Genomic DNA, 23,472 nt, shown 5'->3' on the forward strand with positions numbered 1-23,472 from the left:
TCACAGGGATTGAAGACAACTTCTTTCCTGGAAAGAAACATTTGAATACTAAGAGGGTAACAAAAAAATTTTTTTGGGGGGGTTGATTTAAAAATTTTTTTTAATTAAAGATTTCTATTTTCAGAACATATGCATAGATAATTTTCAACATTCACCTTTGCAAAACCTTGTGTTCCAATTTTTTTCTTTCCTTTCCCCCACCCCTTCCCCTAGATGACAAATAATCCAATATATTAAACATATGCAATTCTCCTATACATATTTTCATAATTATCAATGGTGCACAAGACAAATCATATAAAAAAGGGAAAAAATGAGAAAGAAAACAAAATGCAAGCAAATAACAATAAAAAAGGTAAAAATTCTATGTTGTGATCCACATTCAGTCCCCACAGTTCTCTCTCTGGGTGCAGATGATTCTCTCAAACAAGACCATTGGTCTGAATCACCTAGTTGTTGAAAAGAGCCATGTCGGGTGACAAGAATTCTTGAAAAGGGATTTTAATTATGTGAATGTTCATTTTTTTGGAGCATAACATATAACTGGATAAGTTATGGTATATGAATGCTATGAAATATTGTTGTTCTTTAAGAAACAATTAGCAAGATGATTTTAGAAAGGCCTGCAGAGACTTACAAGAACTTATCTAAGTGAAGTGAATAGAACCAAGAGGATATTGTACATGGCAACAAGAAGATTATACAATGATCAATTCTGATGGACATGGCTCTTTTCAACAATGAAGTTGATAGGGTGCAGTTTGTAGGAAAAATATAGCAGGACTCCTGAGGTCCCCTGACCTTAGAGTGCTATTGTTCTAACAATGTCTGTCAATGATCCTAAAGTTTCTTGGCCTTAGGAAAACTATAGTATAGTCCTACAAACTTTGATGACGGCCAGAAAAGATGAATTGTTGGTCTCTGATAATAGAGGTTCCGAGATAAATGGAAAGGTGCATACCAGACTACTCCTCAGTTCTACCCCTAAACTATAAAATTAGCAAATCAGTGACAAGAAGAAGTGATCTCTTCTTGCTCCTGATTCTTTGCTAAATCCTTTTGGAACTTAGCCTTTTTCAATTGCGATTACAATTATAATAAAGTTTATTATAAAACTTTGTCCCTTGACTTGGAATTGGGTTTGGGCCTGCAAATTCTTTTGAGACACTGGTCTGGAGCCCCAATCTTTTGGCATCTCCTTTGACCCCAATGCATTCACCTCACAGATTAATCTTTCCCTTCGAGGCCAGAAGAATTATTTTAAAGACAATGAAGATAAAACAGAACTAAATCCTTTTTATGAAGCAAATAAGTTGACATATCAAACACCTACTATGTGTCAGTTTCTGCGCTAAGGACAAGGATACAAAGAAAGGGGAAAACAAGCCCCGATGTCAAGCTCGGAATTTAGAATCTAAAGGAGGAGACATGCAAACAGCTTGTGGTCAAACACGATGTAGATAGAATAAACTGGGGATAATCTCAGAAAGAAAGTGTGACGCCACAGAGCTGTCATTATGGGAGTGGGTGGGGCCGAAATATTTTCTGACCATAATCGGGTAATGATATGCTAAAATAACGAATTAAAGGGTGTGGCTTGGCTTTGATGACAATGGCCATAAGGAGCAAAACACAATGGCGGCGACTGCACTGGTACCTGTGACAAAAGAAAGGGCGGGGGAAAGTAAGACGTAAAACGAGTGAGCCATGACGTCTGGGCAACGCACGTCTTAGCGTCTGGGGCTCTCCTTTCCCTCACTCCCTCCTCCTTCGCCCCTCGCTGCCGTCGCAGCCTGATGACGCGCTCCCGGAAGTGGCGCTCTAGAAGGGGATAATAAAGACCGCGGCGACTGCGGGGGGAAGGTGTTTGGGGCTGTCTCTCTATACACAGTCTCCTCCTTCCCGTGTCCGGGAGCTGAGCCGAGCCTTTTCTGAAAGAAGAGCAGGCCATCATGGGAGGTGGAGATCTGGTGAGTGAAGGGAGCCCGAGGCAGGCTGGGCGGGGAAGGGCGTGGGGGTCTCGGTAACCATAGTAACGGAGGAATGCTGGGGCTGAAGGAAGGGCGATGACCTTGGCTTCCTCTGCCCATCATCCCCCAGGAGCTGAGGCCTAAACCCCGCTGCAGCGCGCAGAAAAGAGAGAAAAGGAAGGAAGGCAGAGAGGGATCCTGAGGCTGTTTGGCCTTTATTATTAAGCGCTTACTGTGTGCCAGGCACTTTATTAACCGGGGCTACAGAGAAGGGTAAAAGTCTGCCCGGCAGATGGGGGGAGGGGCGGTAACATGCAAACATCTACTACGGATTGTGGACGACTTAGTTGAGAATGGGTAACAGTGAAGCTAGCCATATCTAGTGAAGAAGCCAGAAAGTTAAAGGGACGGGGGAGCCCTGGGCAGGGAGAGGAGACATAATAGTCAGACCACCCTTCTCTTTGGTGGAAGGTAAGTAATCTCAGGGAGTCTGAAGTGGTGACATTAAGGGGAAATGGACAGCCTGAGGCCCGAGCCCCATGGCTTCAGCCATTGTTATCCATCCTCCTTCCCCTTTCTCCTTTTCTCTCATGGCAGGTCTTACCCTCTTTTTGATCCCTCCTTCACATGTGCCAAATGGATCTTCTGTAGGCACATATTTCTCGCCAAATACAGTCTTCTTAGCTTAGCTTTAAAAGACTAGAGTCTCAATTTTCTATCCCTGGTTTTTATTTCCCACTGTGCACCTTACATTCTAGCCATACCTTACTTTTTACTCTATCTTATTACCCCCCATACTTCCCTTTATCTCTCTCTCTCTCTTTTTTTGCCCTAGTACTCTTAGGATTTTCTCTAAATGTTATTTATTGATTGATCCTGAAAGGATATGGAACATCCTTTTTAAACCTTAAGACATTTAAGACATACCTTAAATTCTGCTTTCTTTTTAAAGGCTTGCTTGATATTATTGTGCATATATTAGATTGCTTGCCATCTAGGGGAGGAGGTTGGGGGAAAGGGGAAAATCTGAAACACAAGGCTATGCAAGGGTCAATGTTGAAAAATTATCTGTGCATATGTTTTGAAAATAAAAAGCTTTAAAAATTAAAAAAAAAAAAAAGAAAAGAAATGGACATCACCAGGTCAGATCCCAGAAGAGTATACTTTCATGGTGTAGGGTAGACACTGCTGAAGAATTCTTTTATTCACCAAGAAGCCTCAGTGTTATATTGTTCACACTATGAAGTTGTTATAATTTCATCTGCAGGACATCTAGATAGAATTGATGGAACCACAAAAAGACCACGAGCTAGATATTTCCCTAGAAAATATAACTAAAAGTTAAATCAATCCAGATCCATCCATTTAATTTCTGATCAGGGAGTTGGAAGAATATCTGTGTTTTCTAATGTTAGCCCATGAGAGCATGCATGCTATGGTTAGTATAAATGTCACAGGGCTTTGGATTGAAATGACTTTGCAGAAATCATGGCTGGAGAGTTTCAAATAGAAAAATCACTGAACAAATAAAACATATTACCAATTAAGCTTTATAATAGAGTTTAGGTAATTAAAGCTGCAGGATTAAGGGTATAAAGTTGATTGGTTAAATTCTTCTAGAGAATATGAATGGACTTCAATCACAAGGAAATAAGATGCTGGAGACCACTGGAGGTCAGTTTATCAAATTCTATAAAGATCATGCCACATAGCAGGAAAAATTGTATGGCAATAAAGTATAGACTTTGTCAAATTAAAAAAAAAACAACCTATTGTTGTGGGCAAAGCATTGTGCTAGGTAGGTCTTGAAGGAGTTAAGCTAGGACATGATTCTTACCTTCCTGGAGCTTTCAGTATAGTAAGGAAGGGGAGAATATATAAATAAGTTTATTAAAGACCTGGGAAACAGAGCTTTGTGAAGTTCAAGGATAAGAAAGTTTCTAAGTTTAGGGAACAGGGCAGGCTTTATTATGGCATTTGAGTTGGGCTTGAAAAGGTGGGTTTTAAGAGGTGATTGATATTTGTGGAAAGAGAGAGAAAAGAATGGAAATGTAAGGAGTGGCTGGTACTTGCTGGCTAATAGTCATCAGCTATGTGCTAGGAAGTATAGACGGTTCATTTCTAACCTAGGATCAGTCACCTGCTTGATCCTTACTTATATTGTCTTGGCTTCCTTGCCAGAGACTTGAGAGATTGTGTTGCAGATACACCGAGCAGAATATAAAATGTGTGGTGTTATTAAAGAATTAGAAAGGAAGCCTTGAAAGCTAAGCTTAGCCCAGTACAAACTCAAACCAGTTTTCCTTTGTAAATTATATACATTACAATGGCTGCTTGCTAGTTTGGGTATTTGTACGAAGGTCTTTTCTTGGACCTAATACTTTTTTATGTACTTTCTGATTTGTCTTGTTTGCTTTGTAAACCCCACATAAGGCATCACACCCTTACCTACAGATGCTTTTTATTATTATTATTATTATTATTATTATTAAAGTCTTTTATTTTCAAAACATATATATAGATAATTTTCAACATTCACCCTTGCAAAACCATGTGCAATTTTTTTCCTTCCCTTCCCCTCCTCCCTCCCCAGAAGGCAAATAATCCAATATGTGTTAAACATGTCCAATTCTTCTATGCATATTTCCACATTTATCATGTTATACAAGAAAAATCAGATCAAAAAGGAAAAAAGTGAGAAAACAAAATGCAAGCAAACAATAAAAAGATTAAGAATGCTGTGTTATAATCAGTATTCAGTTCCCACAGTCCTCTCTCTGGGTGCAGATGGCTCTCTTCATCACAAGATCATTGGAAATGATTTGAATATCTCATTGTTGAAGAGAGCCACATCCATCAGAATTGATCATCATATAATCTTATTGTTATTGTGTACAATGATCTCCTGGTTTCCTACATACTCTTAAAAGCATTTTTTTTTTTTTTGCACCTCTGAACCCTTCCAACATATTTTGAGGTTAACTGGCTAGATTTCTTCCTTAAGGACCATGTCTTAAACCAAAACCAATCTGATTCTCTTTGGCCATCTATAGCTATTAAGCCAAATCCCTTTTGATCATTGTTGGGATCTCTATCCACTGATGAATGTAAATAACATTCATTTCTTCTTAGTCCTAAGGATCTTCCCCTCCCAGATTTATTTGTTTATTTAGAATTTTTTTTTGAGTGGGAACGAGGTGAAAAAGGAGATTCTTTGCCTCTATTGCTACTGAATCGGTGTAGTCTCAGTCAAACAGAGACCTGTTGAAGACCTAAAAGGCCAAAGTCTCCTGTTTTATCCAGGGCCTTCTGCAGTTTTGACCTATATTTTCCCAGTGGGCCCAGAAGGTTCTGGAGGAGCTCATGGCATCACTTCTCTGATGTTTTGGTCCTCATGGAGAAGGAAGAAGGACAAACAAGCACCATCTGTTTGCTTTGAATTTTAATTATTTGTAAAAGGTTTTAAATATGTTCCCCATGGGAAAAGATTGTCTTATTTATCTTTGTAGCATTCTGGTATTTGTTGCATATGGAAGTATTTGTTGAATTGAATAGGATTTTTAGATCTCTGTCTTAAACCATGTAAGTTTTTGATGGCAGCCCGAGAAGGATTCTGTCTGTCCTTGAACTTTGTGTCCCTATCCAACACTCTGCAGATAAGTTGGAGGGGCAATCTTTATTTTTCTAAGACTATCAGAAAGTCATCCCTTGCATTTTTGCTATCTCCTATTGTATGAGGATGTGGAAGCAGGAGAGGACTGTACCCACAAGCATTATGGGCTGGGACTGGCTGAGAGCAGATTCTGTCAAGGCAAAAACAAAAACAATCCTGATCCTCAAAGGGCATCCGTTTTAAGGGAGAAAACATTATGCAAATAAAAAATTACCTGCAGAATAGAAAATAAACTTAGAGGGGAAGATTCAACACCAAGAAAGGCTTCTTGCAGAAAATGGAGTTTGTGCTGAGTCCTGAAGAACTAGAGAGATAAGAGGATTCCAGGCTTAGGGAGCAGGAAATAATCTGTTACATGTGAGGAACAGCAAGCAGGCCTTTTCATGAAAAGAGTAACTATCATATGAGAAACCTGGGAAGACAGGAAAGTCACAGGCTACGAAGAGCTTTAACTGGCAAACAGAAGACTGTATTTGATTGCTGATGATAATAGGGAACTACTGGAAATTACCGAGAAAGGGTTAATGGGATCATGTTCAGACATGAAGAATTCTAAGCAAAACTCACTTGAACAGCTATATGAAAGGTGGATCAAAATGGGAAAAAGACTTGAAGCAGACTTGAGATCAATTAGAAAGTCATCTCAATAGTCCAGTCACAGATAATGAGGACCTAAACTAAGTTGATGGCAACTGTGAAAGTGGAGAGTATTGAGATGTCCTGATAAGATTTGGCAAATGACTGGGTTTGTGGTATGAGAGAAAGTGAATCATTAGAGATAATGCTGACATATCAAACTTGAATGATTGTGATGATTGTGTATTCTTAATAAAAATAGCGAAGTTAAGAAAGCGGGAGAATTTTGGGGAAAAGATAATGAATTCTGTTTTAGATGAGACTGAGACATTTGAAAAATCTAATAGGAATTTTGAGATTGGGGATGAAAGTTTAAATATGTAAATGTGAAAATCCTTTGCATGGAAGTAATAAATATCTGACTGTTCTTTCTGCTCTCTTCCCTATTGACTCTATAGAATCTGAAGAAGAGCTGGCACCCACAGACCCTCCGAAATGTGGAGAAAGTGTGGAAAGCAGAGCAGAAACATGAGGCAGAACGGAAAAAGATCGAGGAGCTGCAGAGAGAGCTTCGGGAAGAGAGGGCACGGGAGGAGATGCAGCGCTATGCAGAAGATGTGGGAGCTGTCAAGTGAGTGTTGGAACTTAGCTGAGAATTTTGGAACAAGGGTCTTCTGGTAGGGATCCAATTCCTATAAGTTATTTTCATCTCAGATTAGTTTCTTTCTTATATGTTGCATACATATGTGTACATATGCATACAATAGGTATACAACTTACATGTTCCTACTGTTAATTTGCCTTTTGGGAAGGTAGATTCTTTTTTAATGAGCAAAAATTCTTTCCCCCTTTAATTAAAAAACAAACAAACTAAAACCCCCTTTAAAAAAATTAATTTATGTTTAATACATTGCTTTATTAATCATGTTGGGAGAGAAAAATCAGAACCAAAGGGAAAAAACAAGAGCGAGAAAAAGAAATGAATGTAGTATGTATTGATTTACATTCAATCTTCATAGTTCTTTTTCTGGATGCAGATGGCATATTCTATCCAAAGTCTATTAGGATTGTCCTGGACAAAACCGCTTGTAATAAATTTGTACAGTGTAACCAAACAAATTCCTGAATTGGTAATGTCCAAAAAATATAGATCATATTTTGTATCTTGAATCCATTACTTCTAATATGCTTTATTACTGGTTTTCTGGAATTGTGGTTAGTCATTGTACATATCAGAGTATTTAAGTTTTTAAAAATTATTTAAAGTTTTTATGGTATTATTGTTACTGTATAATTTGTTCTGGTTCTTCAAGAAAGTCTTCCAAATTTCTCTGACTCTGTCTCTTTTATTATTTCTTAACAATATAATGCTATTTGATTTCATTCATATACCATAACATATTTGGGCATTCCCCAAGTACCTCCTTAGTTTCCAGATCTGACCCAACCCCCAAAAGCTGCTATTATTTATTTATTTATCTATCTATCTATCTGTCAGTCTGTCAGTCTGTCTGTCTGTCTATTATTTATGCTGAGACTTGCCAGGTTAAGTGACTTGCCAGGGACACACAGCTAGGAAGTGTTAAGTATCTTAGAGATCAAATTTGAATTCAGGTCCTCCTGACTTCAGGGCTGGTGCTCTGTCCACTGCACCACCTAGCTGCCTCTATTTTTATATATATGAGTCTTTTCCCTCTTTCTTTCATATTTTTTTTTAGAGTATGGACTTGGTGTGGTATTCTTCAATTAAAAGATATAGTTTAGGAACTTTTGGAGCATATTCTAAATTGCTTTCCAGAAAGGTAAAACCAATTTATAGATTCACCAACAGAATGTAAGTTCATATTAAAAAGGAATCAGTGTGATGCCATGGAATGGGAAATGGCCTGGAATTCAAAACCTTAGATTTCAGTAGTATTTCTCCTACTATCAGTACATCAATATGCATTAAAAATATTTAAAAGTTTTGTAGTCTTGGATAGAGTTTTCTATTGAGTAAAATTAGGGCAATGTTATCTACTGTTATACTCTATAATGTTGGAAGGAGAACATGATGTATGAAAAACACAATCATATAATTTAATTTTAAAAGTAAAACCATAAGTAACTTTCTAGGTTTGTGGTAGAGAGTCAGTCATCTGTTCTATCGTAACTATACTATCATGATCATAGCTATATTTGGAAGAGATCTTAGAGGCCATTTAGTCTACTATCCTCATTTTACAGATGAGAAAACTGAGTTTCATAGGAGTTTAAATGACTTGTCTATTGACAACAGACAACAGAGGTAGTAAATATTAGAGCAAAAATTAGATTTGAACTCAGGTTTTCTCACTCAGGTCCAGTGCTGCTTCTATTGCTTCATGGAGTTGACATTTCTGAAATACAGGAAAGACACAGTAAATCAAAATGATGGGTGAGGGAGAAAAACTAAAAACTGAAATATAAATGAGTTACTGAAAATTTAAGCCCTCCAAATAAAAGTTCTCGATAGTGTATAGTGTATAGTGAACATTAGTAGACTTTTTACATACAATAAGTACTGGATCGAGAAGTCAAAGCCACATTTTAATAGTTCTTGATTTTCTGAATCCTTTGAAAAAGCTACTTATTTTATCTTATATTCCTCTATCTTCTAAAACTTGCAGAAGAAAGCATTTTTTAAAAAGTATTTAGCAAACCACTTTTATCTGTATTATATTCAGTCGGAAATAATGGATGACTAATCAATGAGTTTTCTATGTAAATGAGCTTTCTGGAATTGAATGTTTTATAAGATTACTTAAAAATGCTAGTTTTTTCCCCATTTATTCTGCCCCCAGTAGTGGGGGAAAGGTGATGGTCTTTTATATACTTGATGACCTTTAATCATAGACCCATTAAATGCAGTCTGTATTCTCTGTTCTTTGTGCTGATTGGGTTTTTTTTTTGTATCCTTTGGCTCACGAAGGCAGAGTCCTTGTCTATCAGCTTTACTTGTGTGGTATTATGGTCACTTAATAAAGTGACAATTCATTTAAAGATGGGCAGTTCATGTATAAAGTTCATCTCTCAATATAAGCAGAGTGGTTAGCATCATTATCTATCACCATCTTTATTTTCATGATTATTTTATTTTTGGTGATGAGACAATTTTTCCTTATAGCAGGTACCATGTTTTCCTTAAGGAGCTAGGAAAAATGATTTTAAGACCATATCAAGCTACAGAAAACAGCAAAGGCAATGATCTATCCCTTATTTCCCTAGACGTGCCTGGTGAATTTGATTTTCCCATAGCACACCATTAAAAAAATACCATCTCCCTTCCTTGTCTGTCAGTCATCTGTTTCCTTTTCTGATCCTTCCTTAAGGATGGATGTTTCCTTAAGGTCTTTTGGACATTTATAGTTGGCTGTTTTGCTGTCACCTCAAATTCAGCATGTATAAAATCAAATCATGAATCTACCTTCAAGACTTGCTGCTTATCAATGGCATTACCATTCTCACAATCTTGGATTTTTTGGTTTATCACTGTCTTTCATTCCTTTTCTCCATTCAGTTTCCACATTTTGCTTTTCCTTCAAAAGATTCTATCTGCTTAAATCTTGACACTTCTGAGTACCTTCCCTGGCTACTCTTGACTTTCCCTGAACTCTCCCGTCTTTGAATTCCTAAAGCGCTTAGTCTGTATCAAATCATTTAGTGTAGTTCTGTATGTATTAATCAGAGGAGCTTCTTGATTGAGTACTGCTCTTGACAACTGCTATAGGAGTTCACTCCTGGCACTATTAAAAATGCATTACACAGATAATCATAAGACTTGAGTTTGGACTCCAGCTTGGAGTTTAATTGAAGAAAGCCATCACCAGAAAGTGATATATTTTTTTTCTTTTTAGCACATCAGTTTATACATCATTTCCTTAAGAATTGGGAAGGACCTTGGAGGCCACTGAGTCCCACTCTCACTCTTCAAAATTGAAGCTCAGAGAGGTTAATATCTGTAGGTCACACAGCCAGTAAAAATGTTTGAGGCAGGATTTGAACTGAGCCTTCCTGACTCCATACCTAGTGTACTACTTATCTCAAAACATCACTAGCTGCTTTTGCTTAGGTCTCCTAGGCTTCAGAGAGGCTGTTATATTGACAGAAGCAGTAAACTACATACCAGTGGGATCCTGAATCTTTAGAAATATTATAATATTTATCTTTCTTTATTCTGTAAGGTTATTCCTAATAACAAATGCTGTAATGAAGGTGAAATACCTTGTAGGCATGAAGGATTTATAGAATTTGCATAAGCTATTATGCATTTTTACATATTAGTAGGTATCTAAACTTTCTTTGATCACATGGAAAGTGATCTATTGAAAGGATGATTTTCTGAGAATTTTTTTGATAATTGTGGGTTTTTTTTCCCTCTTGAAATCAGAAAAAAAGAAGAGAAACTAGACTGGATGTACCAGGGCCCTGGTGGCATGGTGAACCGTGACGAATACCTGATGGGACGTCCCATTGACAAATATGTTTTTGAGAAGATGGAAGAAAAAGAAGCAGGTTGTTCATCTGAGACAGGACTTCTGCCAGGCTCCATCTTTGCCCCCTCTGGTGCCAATTCTCTACTTGACATGGCCAGCAAAATACGGGAGGATCCACTTTTCATCATTCGGTATTAGCCTGGGTTGGGAAGGGAGGCTTAATTCATTGAGACTTTAAGAAGCTTTGCTAAATTGAATTTAGTAGACTCTCTTTGTTTTGGTATCTCCTTAGCTTCTTTTCCTTTTGAATGAATTCGTTCACATCTAAAACTGGGCTAGGTGCTAGGTACTAGGAAAGTCCAATTAAGAGATTTTCTTTGAGTTGACCAGACTTGGAGATACTGGCAAATTTCATAGTTTGACCCAGATTTGTTTTCCTAATCTTAGTCTCTTTGTTGTAAATGTGGTTTCAAGCTCAGACTAAAGGAAAACTGGCAACCTCCAAAGGATCTGGGGCTTGGGGTAAGAGGAATGAATGAGCAGAGAAGTTCATTCCTAGATTAACTATTGAAACCAAGGTGAGGAAAAGAAAATGTTGCTATCTTTACTAGATTATAAATTGTTCATATCCAACAGAACTGCTGACCTACTGTGTGTCCTCTGAATGCTAGGATCCTCTAGCCTGCAGACAGGGGAGGAATAAACTAGACCCTGGGACTCTTGTGCTTCTCATATCTCACTCTTTTGCTAGAGAAATGTAGAAAATGTGGTTCTTAGTCATCTTTACTGATAGTATAGACTTGATTTCTTTATAGGGAATTTGCCTTAAATTCCTTAAAGGTTTCCCCACTTATTTTAGCCAAAGGGAAGGAAGGGAAAGAAGAGCAGAGCATTCCAATTCAGGATTAACAGTCCTTTGCTTGATCAATTTCTAAGATAATTTTAAGCATTGAGTTCTTCTTATAGGAGGCAAGAAAATGAGCTGATTGTCAGCAGGAAAGAGGAAAATCATACCTTCTAAAGATAATGACATCTGCAGCTTTGGGGAAGGTCTCTGATTTTAGCACTGCCATAAAGATTTCTATAGGGAAGTTGAATGAATTTGTGTACTCAAAAAAATACATTTAGAGAATCATTTAATCCCCTTTGAAAAAAGATATATCTGTGATTTTATTTTTAAAATTTGCTTTCAGAAAGAAGGAAGAAGAGAAAAAGAGAGAAGTCTTGAATAATCCAGTGAAAATGAAGAAAATTAAAGAATTGGTGAGTATTGCATATTATAAGGATTCCAAAACTAGAAGATCCCAAAACTCAATCAATTAACAAATATTTATTAAAAGCCTTCTCTATGTTGGTCATTATACAAGGCTCTATGTTTCTGTATCATAAATGAAATATTCTTTACTTGTTAGCAGATTATGTTCTAATGGGAAGGTTAGAGAAATAACAAGGACATATATAAGTATAGACAGAATAAATATGAGAATACCAACAAATGGTTAAATGCAAGAGTTTGGAAGGCAGCTAGGTGGTTTGGTGAATGAAGTACTGGATCTCCTGGAGTCAGGAAGTCCTGAGTTCAAATCCAGCCTCAGTCACTTAATAGTTTTGTGATTCTGGGCAAGTCACTTAACCCTGATTTCAGGCCTTTAAAAAAAAAATTACAAGGTAGTTTGTGAAGGAGAGCACCAGAGTGGGCAATAATAAGAAAGGAAATGATGATGCTTGAGCTTAATCTTGAAGGAAGAAAGAAGTGCCCTTTGAGGCTGAGCTGAGGAGAGAATGCATTCTATGCATAAAGATGGGAGGTAAGTATCACATGAAGAACAATGAGAAGACCAGTTTGGATGGGTTACAGCGTATTTTATGAAAAAATATACCCTATTCTTACTCTTGACCAAAGTAAGATTTATGATCTAGGTCTGGAGGAGACCTCAGAGGCCTCCTAGTTCAGTCTCTTTGAATGTTTCTTTCTTATAGAAAATATATTTCAGTGACTATATTTTTTTATTTTATTTTTTATTATAACTTTTTATTTATAAGACATATGCATGGGTAATTTTTAAGCATTGACCCTTGCAAAATCTTCTGTTCTAACTTTTCTCCTCCTTCCCCTCCCCCCCCTTAGATGGCAGGTAGTCCCATACATGTTAAATATGTTAAAATATATGTTAAATCCAATATATGTATACATATTTATACAAGTATTTTGCTGCACAAGAAAAATTAGATTTAGAAATAAGGTAAAAATAACCTGAGAAGGAAAACAAAAGTGCAAGTGGATAATAACAGAAGGAGTGAAAATGCTATGTTGTAGTCCACGCTCATTTTCCATAGTCCTCTCTCTGGGTGTAGCTGGTTCTCTTCATTACTGAACAATTGGAACTGATTTGGATCATCTCATTGAAGAGAGCCACAGAGTGATTATATTTTTAATTAGATACCTTGCATTTCACCAAAACCTACAAACTTCAACAGTCACAACAAGCCTACTATAACCATCTGAGTGATCTGTACTAATACTGCATGCTGTCTTTCATTTCAGTTGTTTGCCATTTGTTAAAAAGAAAGCAGGGTGTGTGCTTTGAGTTCATTGTATTTTTATGAGTTTTTTTTTTTTTTTTTAGTGTGTGTGTGTGTGTGTGTGTGTGTGTGTGTGTGTACATATTTTTAGTGAAACATGATTATTTTTTGGGGGAGGGCCACACTTGTGTGGCATAATTTCCTTAGGATAAGAGGAAGCCTATATTTTACTGTGCTTTCCAGCTTCTCATGCTGTTTTCCCCCCCAGCAGATCAAAGCCTTTAGCTGAATTTTTTGACAGAACCCTCAACCCTCTTCCACTTCCAGTGCTACCTAGCCTCAGGCAGAATCAGACAGAATTGGAAATTTGCAAGGCATTGTTGCATCTAATCTAACTTTGATTGAAAAAATTCCTAGGTTCTCCAGTCGCTGTTGGAAACCTTCCATGGAGGGGGATCTTGTGACCTCTTAGGTTGCCTGTTCCATTATTGGGCTGCTCTTATTAGGGAGTTATCCTGACATCCAGCCTAAATTGGCTTCTTTGCTACTTCCACCTATTGTTCCTTGCCCTGCCCTTCGGGACTAACTAAATGGAACAAGTTGACTCCCTTCTGCATGTGATAACCTTTATTTCTTGTAGTTAGGTCCCTTTTAAGGTAGCCCAAAAATGAAATGCTTTTTTTGACTGCCACATTGCACTGCTGATTCACATAGAGGCTTGCAATCCACTAACTCTCCCATCTCCCAGCTTTATTCAGAACAGTAACATCTATCAGTATCTCCCCCATCTTGTACTTATGAGGCAGCATTAGGAGAGCATTGAGCTAGGATTCAGAAAATCTGATTCTATTCCCATGGCTCTGGGTAAGTTGCAGTCTTCTACAGATTCAACTTCCTCATCTTGAGTTTTTGTTTATTTGTTTGTTTGTTTTGAGGCAGTTGAGGTTACATGACTTGCGTGACTTGCCCAGCGTGAGGCTGGATTTGAACTAAGTGTCTCCTGATTCCATGGCTGATACTCTAGCCACTGCAGCTCCAATCTGCCCAGAGTTTCTTCATCTTATAAAATGTTATTTGCTACTTTTGACTTAGGAAAGATGTATTTTGTAAAGCACTTTATAAATTGGACCTCTTTCTCCACTAATGTCCAGCTCTGATACCTCAATGTGCTATGGAGGCACACTAAAGGCTGTACAACAAAGGAAAGTGTGCTGCCTGTGGCTGACCCTAATAGACTGAAAAGGCTTTGAGGATGAACTTTTAAGTCCTCCCCCTTTTTTTTTTGAGGTCCAGTTTAGTTGAATTTCATCACCAGGTTTGGCCACAGAATATGATGAATTTTTTTTTTTTTTTTGCCCCAGTATCATTTAAAGAGTACTTGGTAATTGAAGATTTACTGTTCTTAGCTGATGAGAGCCCACTCTGTTGAATAGCAGTAATAACTCTTAAACGAAGGTAGCATGTTCTTAGCTTAAAATGGAAACTTCTAGAAGGCACGAAACTCTGATAATCCATCTTGCTGACAGTTACAAAGCTATGCATTTAATAGAATGAAAGCAAGAACATTTTTCATCTTTCTAAGAGTCTAGCATAGGCTCAGCACATAGTAGGTATTTTATAAATGTTGTATTAGTTCTGTTGATAGTTTGGTGCCTATTCCCTCACATGGCAGATTGCCTGAGTGTGGTGGGGGAAAAAGGGGTTGGTGCACAGTACTGGAAAAAGATTCCATAGGAAGGAGTCAGGAATAAAAAGGTGGAGCAAAATCATCATTATGCTTTGCAAATTTTCTAGTTGCAAATGAGCCTAGAAAAGAAGGAGAAGAAGAAGAAGAAGGAAAAGAAAAAAAAACATAAGAAGCACAAGCATCGAAGTTCCAGCAGTGATCGCTCTGGCAGTGAGGAAGAGCGGAGCCGTGGAAGGTGCTTGGAGGGGGTGTTTGGTGCCCCATTAGGTCATATGTCACTGGGTAGCATGCTGGGCCTGGAGAGGTTGACTTGGTCTTAGTGACCTTTTGTCAGAAAAAACATCTCATTATCTGACTCGAGATCTTTCAGCTTCTGATTCTTACAGGATAGAAATGGGTTTGTCAGGCTTTGTTCTTTTAAATAGACTCATCCAGTCATTAAAGAAATTTTTATTCTGACATTAGATGTCAAATAGAATGGCTGTTTGCATATACTTAGTATAGGAAAAGAGGATTGTACATGAAACTGTACATGTGCTATTTTTACTTTTAAGTTTATGATACAATCCACCTGTAGCTTTCAAAGCTGCTTTACTTATCTGACCTTATTTCTGTTCTTTTCTTTCCATTTATCCACCCATTCTTGCCCACTCTGTCTCTCTTCCCCCATAAGAATAGCAGCAGGCACCTCTGCCTCTGACTCACTGTCAGCCTCCAGAATAGCAGCACAAGATTGGAAGAAAGAGCTCCAGTGGGGGTTGGGGCTGTCGAGCCAGGCCCACGATTTTTCACAGGAAAAACAAAATTGCACTGATGCATCTTCCCAGCCAAGAAAACCCAAATAGGGAAACACACTCCCAAGTAATAAAGGGGAGGTGGGAAGGCCGTGGAGGGGGCAGGAAGTGTGTTTGAGCACTTGAGATTAAACTGCTTTCTATATCTCCTCCCTCACACAGTTGTTTGTATTCTTTTTTGCCTTTAAATTTCTTCTTAGGTCTCAAAAGAAGATGGCAAGTCCTCCTCCTGCTTTACCCAAAATTCCAGGTTATGGCTTACAGGTAGGTACCTGCACTCTCCCCATAGTAATGCCAGCATGGCTGTTTTGTTCAAGTGGCATTGAGCATTTTTTAGCATCTGATACTTATGAAAGATAATAAGATACTTACATATTCAGGTCAGTTACCCTTGAGGAGCAACTGTTTCTTTCTCCATCATATACTTATGTCTCTTGAGAGAAAAGGACAGCCCCATGAATTACATGCTAAAATGTCAAGGCTGTGATTTGAGATTCCTCATTTCTCATTACTCTCTGCATCCCTTGCCTTAGATCTGGATAGGAGAGAGTTAAGAAAGGAAGTAATGTGGTTAAATGGATAATGTTTGAGGGTTGCTTTTTAGGTGATGTTATTCCTATATTCATATGGCTATACCTTCCTTGAACATAGTACTGTAAAGATAAGATGATATGCTCCTGATATCTCTTTGTGTGACATTGGTGGTCATTTTTTCCTCAGGATCACTGGACTCTTAAAATGCAGGTGTCTAAATAGCTCTTCTGCTTTATGTTCTTTGTAGATTAAAGACACTGACCATGATCGGAGACTACCAGGACCTCTGGCTGTTGAAGATGGGGGAGCACATAGGGTCAAGAATTATTATTCTAGGTCACGAAGCCCCTCCCATTCGCCTCCAAAACACCCCAGCAGGAAAGGCACGTGGGATGCTGAGACTCACAGGAGGTCACGGTCCCCTAAACATAGTAGACAGTAAGTGTATCAATTAATGGGGAAATAACTCTAGGAAGGATGCACAAGTGACTCACTACAGAACACTTGATTTCAGTTAGCAGTATCTATATGCCTTATTGTTTCCCCTGCACTTTCATAGATACTTGTCTCTTAGATACTATTTTTGTTACATTTAACTTTCCTTCTTGCCTATGGATGTAGAAATTGGAGAAACCATTGATTTATAGGTACATACTATGTTCCAGTGTACTTTAAAAGTTGGGTTAAATGGTATCTTTTATCATCTTTGTATTCCCTGTAGCTTTCTCTTTAAGACACTGTCCTTCCTTCTTCCTATCTCTTCTCTCCCTGAGTGACTCCTCCCTTCCCCCTAGCAGCTGTCTTACTGTTCTGCATTATAACTCTTCTCCCAAGGGTTTCAGACACATGAAGTTAGGCCCCTTTGCTGAAAAAACTCTTTCCTTGATCACAGGCATAATTCCAAAGTAAACAGGAAAGAAAGAGGCCGAACTAAGAGCCCTTCTCCAAAAAAGGAAGGTTATCAAAGGCGACATGCTTCAGGTTATACCAGGTAAGTGGAGTGTTTAATAGGGTAGCTCCAAAATCTTGAGGTGTGAGTCCAAGAGTAGCATAGGCTAGACTAGAAAGATCTTATCTTATTTAATATACTTTTTTCCTGGTAAGTTATTTTATGGATTTTTTTTCTTTCTGTTGTCTCCAATAACTTATGCCCCATAGAGATGTTCATGACCAAACTTTTTTTTTTTTTAGAAATTTTGTGTCTTGAAATACTAGCCAAAAATCAATGAAACTTTGATGCCAGAAAAGTAGAGTCATAAAACAGATAATACTTTGTAGAAGAATGTAGATATCACCTGATGTATTATCATGAAGGAAGGATAATTGAAGATCCTGGGGGGTCCTTAGACCAAAAGAAAAAGTCTTTGCCTGAAAGGAGAAGTAGAGTCACAGGATATAACATAGAAACTTAAATAAATTCAAGGTAATTTGGAAATGAAGGGACAACTACTGACTAGAAGAATCAGGGAATTCTTCCTGTAGAATATAGCATCTGAAATGAGAATTAAAATTAAATTATTAAATTAAAAATTAAAAAATTTAAATAAAAAAAATTTAAAATTCTCTGAAGCAGAGATAGGAGGAAGTGCATTCTGAGCATGGGGAACAGCCTGTACAAAGCACAGAGAGAGGAGCTGGATTTCTGCATATGATCTGTCAAATAGCTAATGGGCAAGTGTGGCTTCAGTCAGTTGATTAAACATTTGTTAAATTTTTATGTGCCAATAAAAAAAAATTTATGTGCCGGGCACTTAGGATACAAAGAAAAAAATTAAACAGTCCCTGCCTTCAATAAACTTGCATTCTTTTTTGGGGAAAACATCATATACACATATCAGTATGTCCATAAATTGATAACTTGTGTGTCGTCTGAATGTAATTGGAATACTAATGGAGTTCAAGTAAGGAATGCCTTATGAGGGATGATATTTCATTGTAAGGATTCTAAGAGGCAGAAGTGTGGGGGAAGTTCAGTACCAGAATGGTGAACAGCACCTACAAATGGGTAAGGATGAGAGATGGGACTTGGTCCAAGGAAATGCTCAGTTAGAAGAACCATAAGATATGTGAAGGGGAATAATGCTTTGAGTCAGGTTGAGATCCTTTAAATGCCAAATAGGAATTTTAATTTGATGCTGGAAGTGATAGGAAACCCTGGGAGTTTGATCAGTGGAGTGGTTGGTCAGGCTTGAGAAGTATCATTTTGGCAGCTTTGTGACAGATGAATTAGAAAGGCTGGAGGCAGAAGATCTCATGTTGAACTATTAGAGATTTAGTCAAGAGGGGATGAGGACCCATCCTTAAAATGAGAAAGCTGTAGAGGTTTTAACACCAAGGAAGTTAGGATGAATGGTGAATTTAAGGTGAAAATAACGGTTTTTAAAGGAAAAGGAATTTAAGGGAAAAAAAGTTGAGTTTGAAAGACTTGTGCAACATTCAGTTCAGAATATTCATTAGATATTTACTGATACAGGATTAGAGCTCAGCAGAGAAACTATACTAATGATATAACTTGGGGAATTATCATCTGCATAGCAGTGACAAATAAACCCGTGAGAGAAGTCACCATGTAAGGGGCATAAGAAGAGAGCTTTATACATAACCCAGAGATAAGAGCTACTGTTAGGGGTGGAGAGGGATAGGAGGAGGGCATGGATGAAGATCCATCAGAGGAAACTGAGTTTGAGGCAGAAAGGAGGGAAGAGGGATTATGAAAGAATAAGACTTACTGTGTCATCTAGATAGTCAACAGGGTCATAGGAGGGACTGAGAAGAGTGTTTTGTCAAATAGGAAATCATAGGAAAACTTGGAGAAAATGATGAGGTACAAGGTGCATGAGGGAGGACTAATGGGAAATTATTTGGGAAAAATTGGTTGGTTTAGATTGTGAGACTTTTCATCCTTAAATAATGGTTGTATTATATGCTAGAGGCAATGGGGAGTCATTGAAATATTTCTTGAGCAAGGAGGTGATATATTCACACTGGTGTTTAGAAATATTATTTTGATAGCTGGATGGAGTCTAAATTGGAGGTAAGGGGTGGGACAGTGGGAAGAAAATGGAAACAAGAAATCCAATTAAGAGGCTATTGAAGTAGTCTGTGGTTGTGGATAAGGGCCTGAATAAAGGTCTTGGCAACTGATGGCTTCTGGGAGGAGATTTGAAGAATCAAGGATGACTGTGAAGTATTAAATCTGAATGACTAGAATGATGTATTCTCTAAAATAAGATTATTTAAATAATTTATTTCCTCTTCTGTTAATCTGGGCAATCTATATTTTTGTAGGTATTCCTCCATTTCACTCAGGTTATCAAATTTATTGACATATAGTTGGGCAAAATAGCTTCTAATTATTGCTCTAATTTCCTCAAAAGTTCTCCCTTTTCATTTTTGAGACTAACAATTTGATTTTCTTTCCTTTTTCTAATCAAATTAACTAAAGGTTTATCTATTTTGTTGGGTTTTTTTTTTTTCATAAAACCAACTCTTAGTTTTATTTATTAATTCAATAGTTTTCTTTCAGTTTTATTAATCTCCTTTTTTATTTTCAGAATTTCAAATTTGGTATTTAATTGGAGGTTTTTAATCTGTTCTTTTTCTAGCTTTTTTAGTTGCAAGCCCAATTCGTTGATCTTCACTTTCTCTATGCAAGTAAGCATCTAAAGATATAAAATTTTCCCTAATAACCGCTTTGGCTGCATCCCACAAATTTGGTATGTTGTCAGAATGATGTATTCTCAACAGAAAAAGGGAAGTTTGTATGAGAGGCAGGTGTAGAGAAGAAAATAATTGAATTCAACCTTTCATAACACTATCTCTTGTGTTTATATCACTCAGACCATCTTGGGAGCTGTGGAGAGTTAGAAATGTTCTTGGAAGCCTTCCTAATGTAATTGGAGTTTACACCATTGCCCTTTGTGAAGTTCTAGTAAAAGACTCAGGAGGATTTGTCTGTTGGCCTTCCTTTAACTATTCTGTAGGATATGTATTTGGTATCATTAAAAAGTTAGATGGACAGCTAGTCCTTTCAACTCTAACGATTCTGTGAGTGCATTTTTTTCCTCAGACAAATGAAGATTGCTTCAGTTCAAAACTTAAATTTTAATTATAGCAACTCTGAGTACTAGATAAAACGTAGATAAAAGTGCTTTACCTAAGGTGTGACACAGTAGTTAAGTGATAGAACTGAAACTAGAATCCAGGACCACTGACTTTAAGCCTGCTGTTCTTTCTCTACTGTCCAAAGTATAAATAAACCCTTTCCTTGTAATACTAGATTACTGAAACTCCAGACTTTATTAAACAGAGTATTTGATCTCTTTGAAATGGCTTTTCTTCTTTGCTTCTCTTCTGCCTCTTCCCCAAACAATTGGAGTTAAGTGACTTGCTCAGGGTCACACAACTAGTAAGCATTAAGTGTCTGAGGCCAGATTTGTATTCATGGCCTCCTGACTCTAGGCCAGCGCTCTATTCACTACACCACTTAGCGTGCCCTATTTTCCAATTTGCTTCTTGAGAATACTAGAAAGAATAGTCTGTGATTTGGAATGTAGAATGACAGGGATAACTGTCATTTTCATAAGGAATTAAGTTGAAATTCCCAAGCCACTATGGTTTCTAATTTAGTTCTAAATAGTGTCTTGTCTCCAGATTCTCAACCATTGTCAGACTTGCTTTGTGGCTAAAAACAAAATCAATTTTGAGAAGTTCATTTGTTCAGCAAATACTTGTGTGTTTAGTATGTCCAGAACACTATGCTAACCACTACATTATAACTGTGAGCATGGGATCTATTGATAATTGATGTGTCTCAGTGACTCTTAAAAATCTTTTATTTGATTCTGGATGGTCAAGGGTGCTATGCTTTCTAGATCTTCATCATTGGCTTTCTTAGATTAAGGATCTAATCTAAGGATTAGAGGGAGAAAAAGAAGTGTCAAACAATCTGAGTGTGAGGTGTGGTTACTAAGAGAACCCACTGCTTATACAGAACTGGCTTTTTCTTCCATATATGAGATTGTTCCCAGCTGGGAAAAGATAGATGTGGAGGGGTTTATGTTCACAGAAAACTCTCAGCAGAGGAACTAGAGCGAAAACGGCAAGAAATGATGGAGAATGCCAGGTGGCGGGAGGAAGAGAGGTTGAACATACTTAAGAGGCACGAAAAGGAAGATGAAAGAGAACGGAAGTTGGAGAAATTGGACTCTCGGGATGGGAAATTCATCCAGTAAGTAAACTTGTTTCCAGCCCTGCCCCCTGCCAGACTATTAGATCATAGTTCTTGTAATGGGGGGAGTAGAGGAGAGCTCTGTCATGGCTCTGAAAAAAAGCTTCAGCTCCTGGTTCTCAAATTCCAGACCACCGTTGGTAAAGGTTCAGTGTCCGGCAAGATAGTGGGATGTTTTTGATTTTGTTGTGGATAGAAGATAGGTTTCCAAAAAGAGGTTTCTAAATACATCATTGATACTCTAGCCCTCCTTTTAAATTTGGGGATTTCTTGGCTTAGGAATCTTTCTAGGAGGCCCTTCCTTTGCCTTACTACAATAGATAAATTTTCTCTTATGGATACTTGTAGGAAGAAAAAAAAAATCTGCTTCCCCCAATTGTATGTAGTTCCAGATGGAATGTTGAAAGTTATGTGTGGGCTTTTTAAAAAGTCTGTTTAATTTATAGTAGCCAGGATCTTGTTTCTTATCATGACCCAGCTGGAGAATTGGTCATTTAGAAAGGATGTTTTTGACTTTTCTCTTTCAACTCCTCCACAGCCAGTTGAAGTTAGAAAGTACGTCCACCTCCTCCTTAGAGGATAGGGTCAAGCGCAACATCTATTCCCTGCAGAGAACTTCAGCTGCTTTGGAAAAGAACTTCATGAAGAGATGAAGCTCACGTGGTTCTTATGCTGATTATCCTGAGTTTTCCAAGGATGCTACTGGCTCCTTAAACAATCCTCTTTAAAAGAGTTGAGAGGACTTCCAGGGATGTCAGATGGCCACTGCTCAGTCATTCTTGTCTTTTATGAGAACAGCTAACACCCCTCACAAAATAGGGAGGAGGCCCTATTGTATACAATATCGAGTCAGTACCTTGGCTGCCTCCTTTAGTGTATATGACAGAGTTGGGGTTTTGCAATTTTCTTAAGAGGTGCCTATCTTTGTTTCAGTGCTTCTAGAGATTCCTGCCAATTTGTATCGCTATTCATGGTACTGACCATGGTCCTGTAATTCACTCTGAGTCTGCCTTTTCCATCAGATCTATTCCCTTTCAATAGAGACTGAACCTTTAAAAAAAAATCTCTCACCCTTTAAAAATCACTCTTGAACCTTTTCAGCTAAGTAGCAAATCAAAGGATAGAATCAGTGTTCCTGATTTCTGTTACAAAATGTCTTGAAAGTTAATTTTAGACTTATCAGTGCCAAATTGGGAAGAGCCAAAGAAAGAAAAAGGGAATTCAGGGAGGAAATCCCAAAAGGTGGAGAAACAGTACTTAAAAGCACCAAATGAACTGTTAAAGAATTTGGTCTTTAATAATTTACAACAGTTTAATGTTTATATGTACAAATGTATAATTTTTAATAGTTCTTTTTAAAGTTATTTTTGTCTAAACATCCTGTTTGAGAAATGACTTTTGATATATTATTACATATTGAACTGTGGATACCAAATAATCCTGTCACACAGGGCAGCTTTCTTTTCTGTGTAGCTGGGATGGTTTAACCACTTCTCATAGCGCCTTAACCCATTTATAGATGGATTACTTTGTGTCTCTGGATGTGATTTTATGGTTCCAGAGATACAACCAAACTGCCAACATGCCTCCTAGCTTTTAAAAGAAAATAAAATAGAAATTGTGGTGTTGTTTTTTTTTTATTTCGTGTTCCCTTTATGGTTGTGTTGGCACATTGTTGGTGTTGTTTAAACATTGTTTAAACATTGCTGTCAGCTAAAAGAAAATAACAGTGAAACTTAAAGGTACCAAATGAATTAATTCCCCATGTCTTTTTCCCCCTTATCTTTTGACCAGTGTATTTCAAGTGTCAGTAAAGTATCATAGAATTAACAGCTGGAGAGATTTAAATGTCATCTGGTCTGCCTGCCCCACCTCCTCATTGTACAAATGAGGCCCACAGTAAGTGGCAAGAATGGACACTGGAACCTTAACCTTCTCATTCCATATCTAGTACTACGTCAGGATCTGAAGTTTTTCCAAGGCATTTTTCATCCAAAGCAGGAATTTTCCTTTACTTTTATCCTGATAGTT

General features: G+C 37.6%; 1 protein-coding gene across 2 annotated transcripts; it reads left to right on the plus strand.

Moving 5' to 3' along the window:
• Positions 1–1,801: 1,801 nt before the first annotated feature.
• Positions 1,802–23,081, plus strand: CWC25 (CWC25 spliceosome associated protein homolog). Of its 2 annotated transcripts, none has more exons than XM_051994646.1 (10): positions 1,802–1,970; positions 6,678–6,850; positions 10,628–10,864; positions 11,867–11,936; positions 14,991–15,118; positions 15,878–15,941; positions 16,459–16,649; positions 17,104–17,202; positions 21,280–21,441; positions 21,980–23,081. In XM_051994646.1, the coding sequence occupies exons 1-10, from the start codon at positions 1,953–1,955 to the stop codon at positions 22,092–22,094; spliced, it is 1,257 nt and encodes a 418-aa protein (XP_051850606.1). In that variant the 5' UTR covers positions 1,802–1,952; the 3' UTR covers positions 22,095–23,081. The 2 variants fall into 2 exon arrangements, with proteins under 2 accessions (XP_051850606.1, XP_051850608.1); XM_051994648.1 differs by lacking the exon at positions 21,980–23,081 and adding an exon at positions 19,817–19,865 and having other exon boundaries at positions 1,803–1,970; positions 20,052–21,367.
• The last annotated feature ends 391 nt before the right edge of the window (positions 23,082–23,472 follow it).

Source organism: Antechinus flavipes, chromosome 4 (genome assembly GCF_016432865.1).
Source record: "Antechinus flavipes isolate AdamAnt ecotype Samford, QLD, Australia chromosome 4, AdamAnt_v2, whole genome shotgun sequence".
Lineage (NCBI taxonomy): Eukaryota > Metazoa > Chordata > Mammalia > Dasyuromorphia > Dasyuridae > Antechinus > Antechinus flavipes.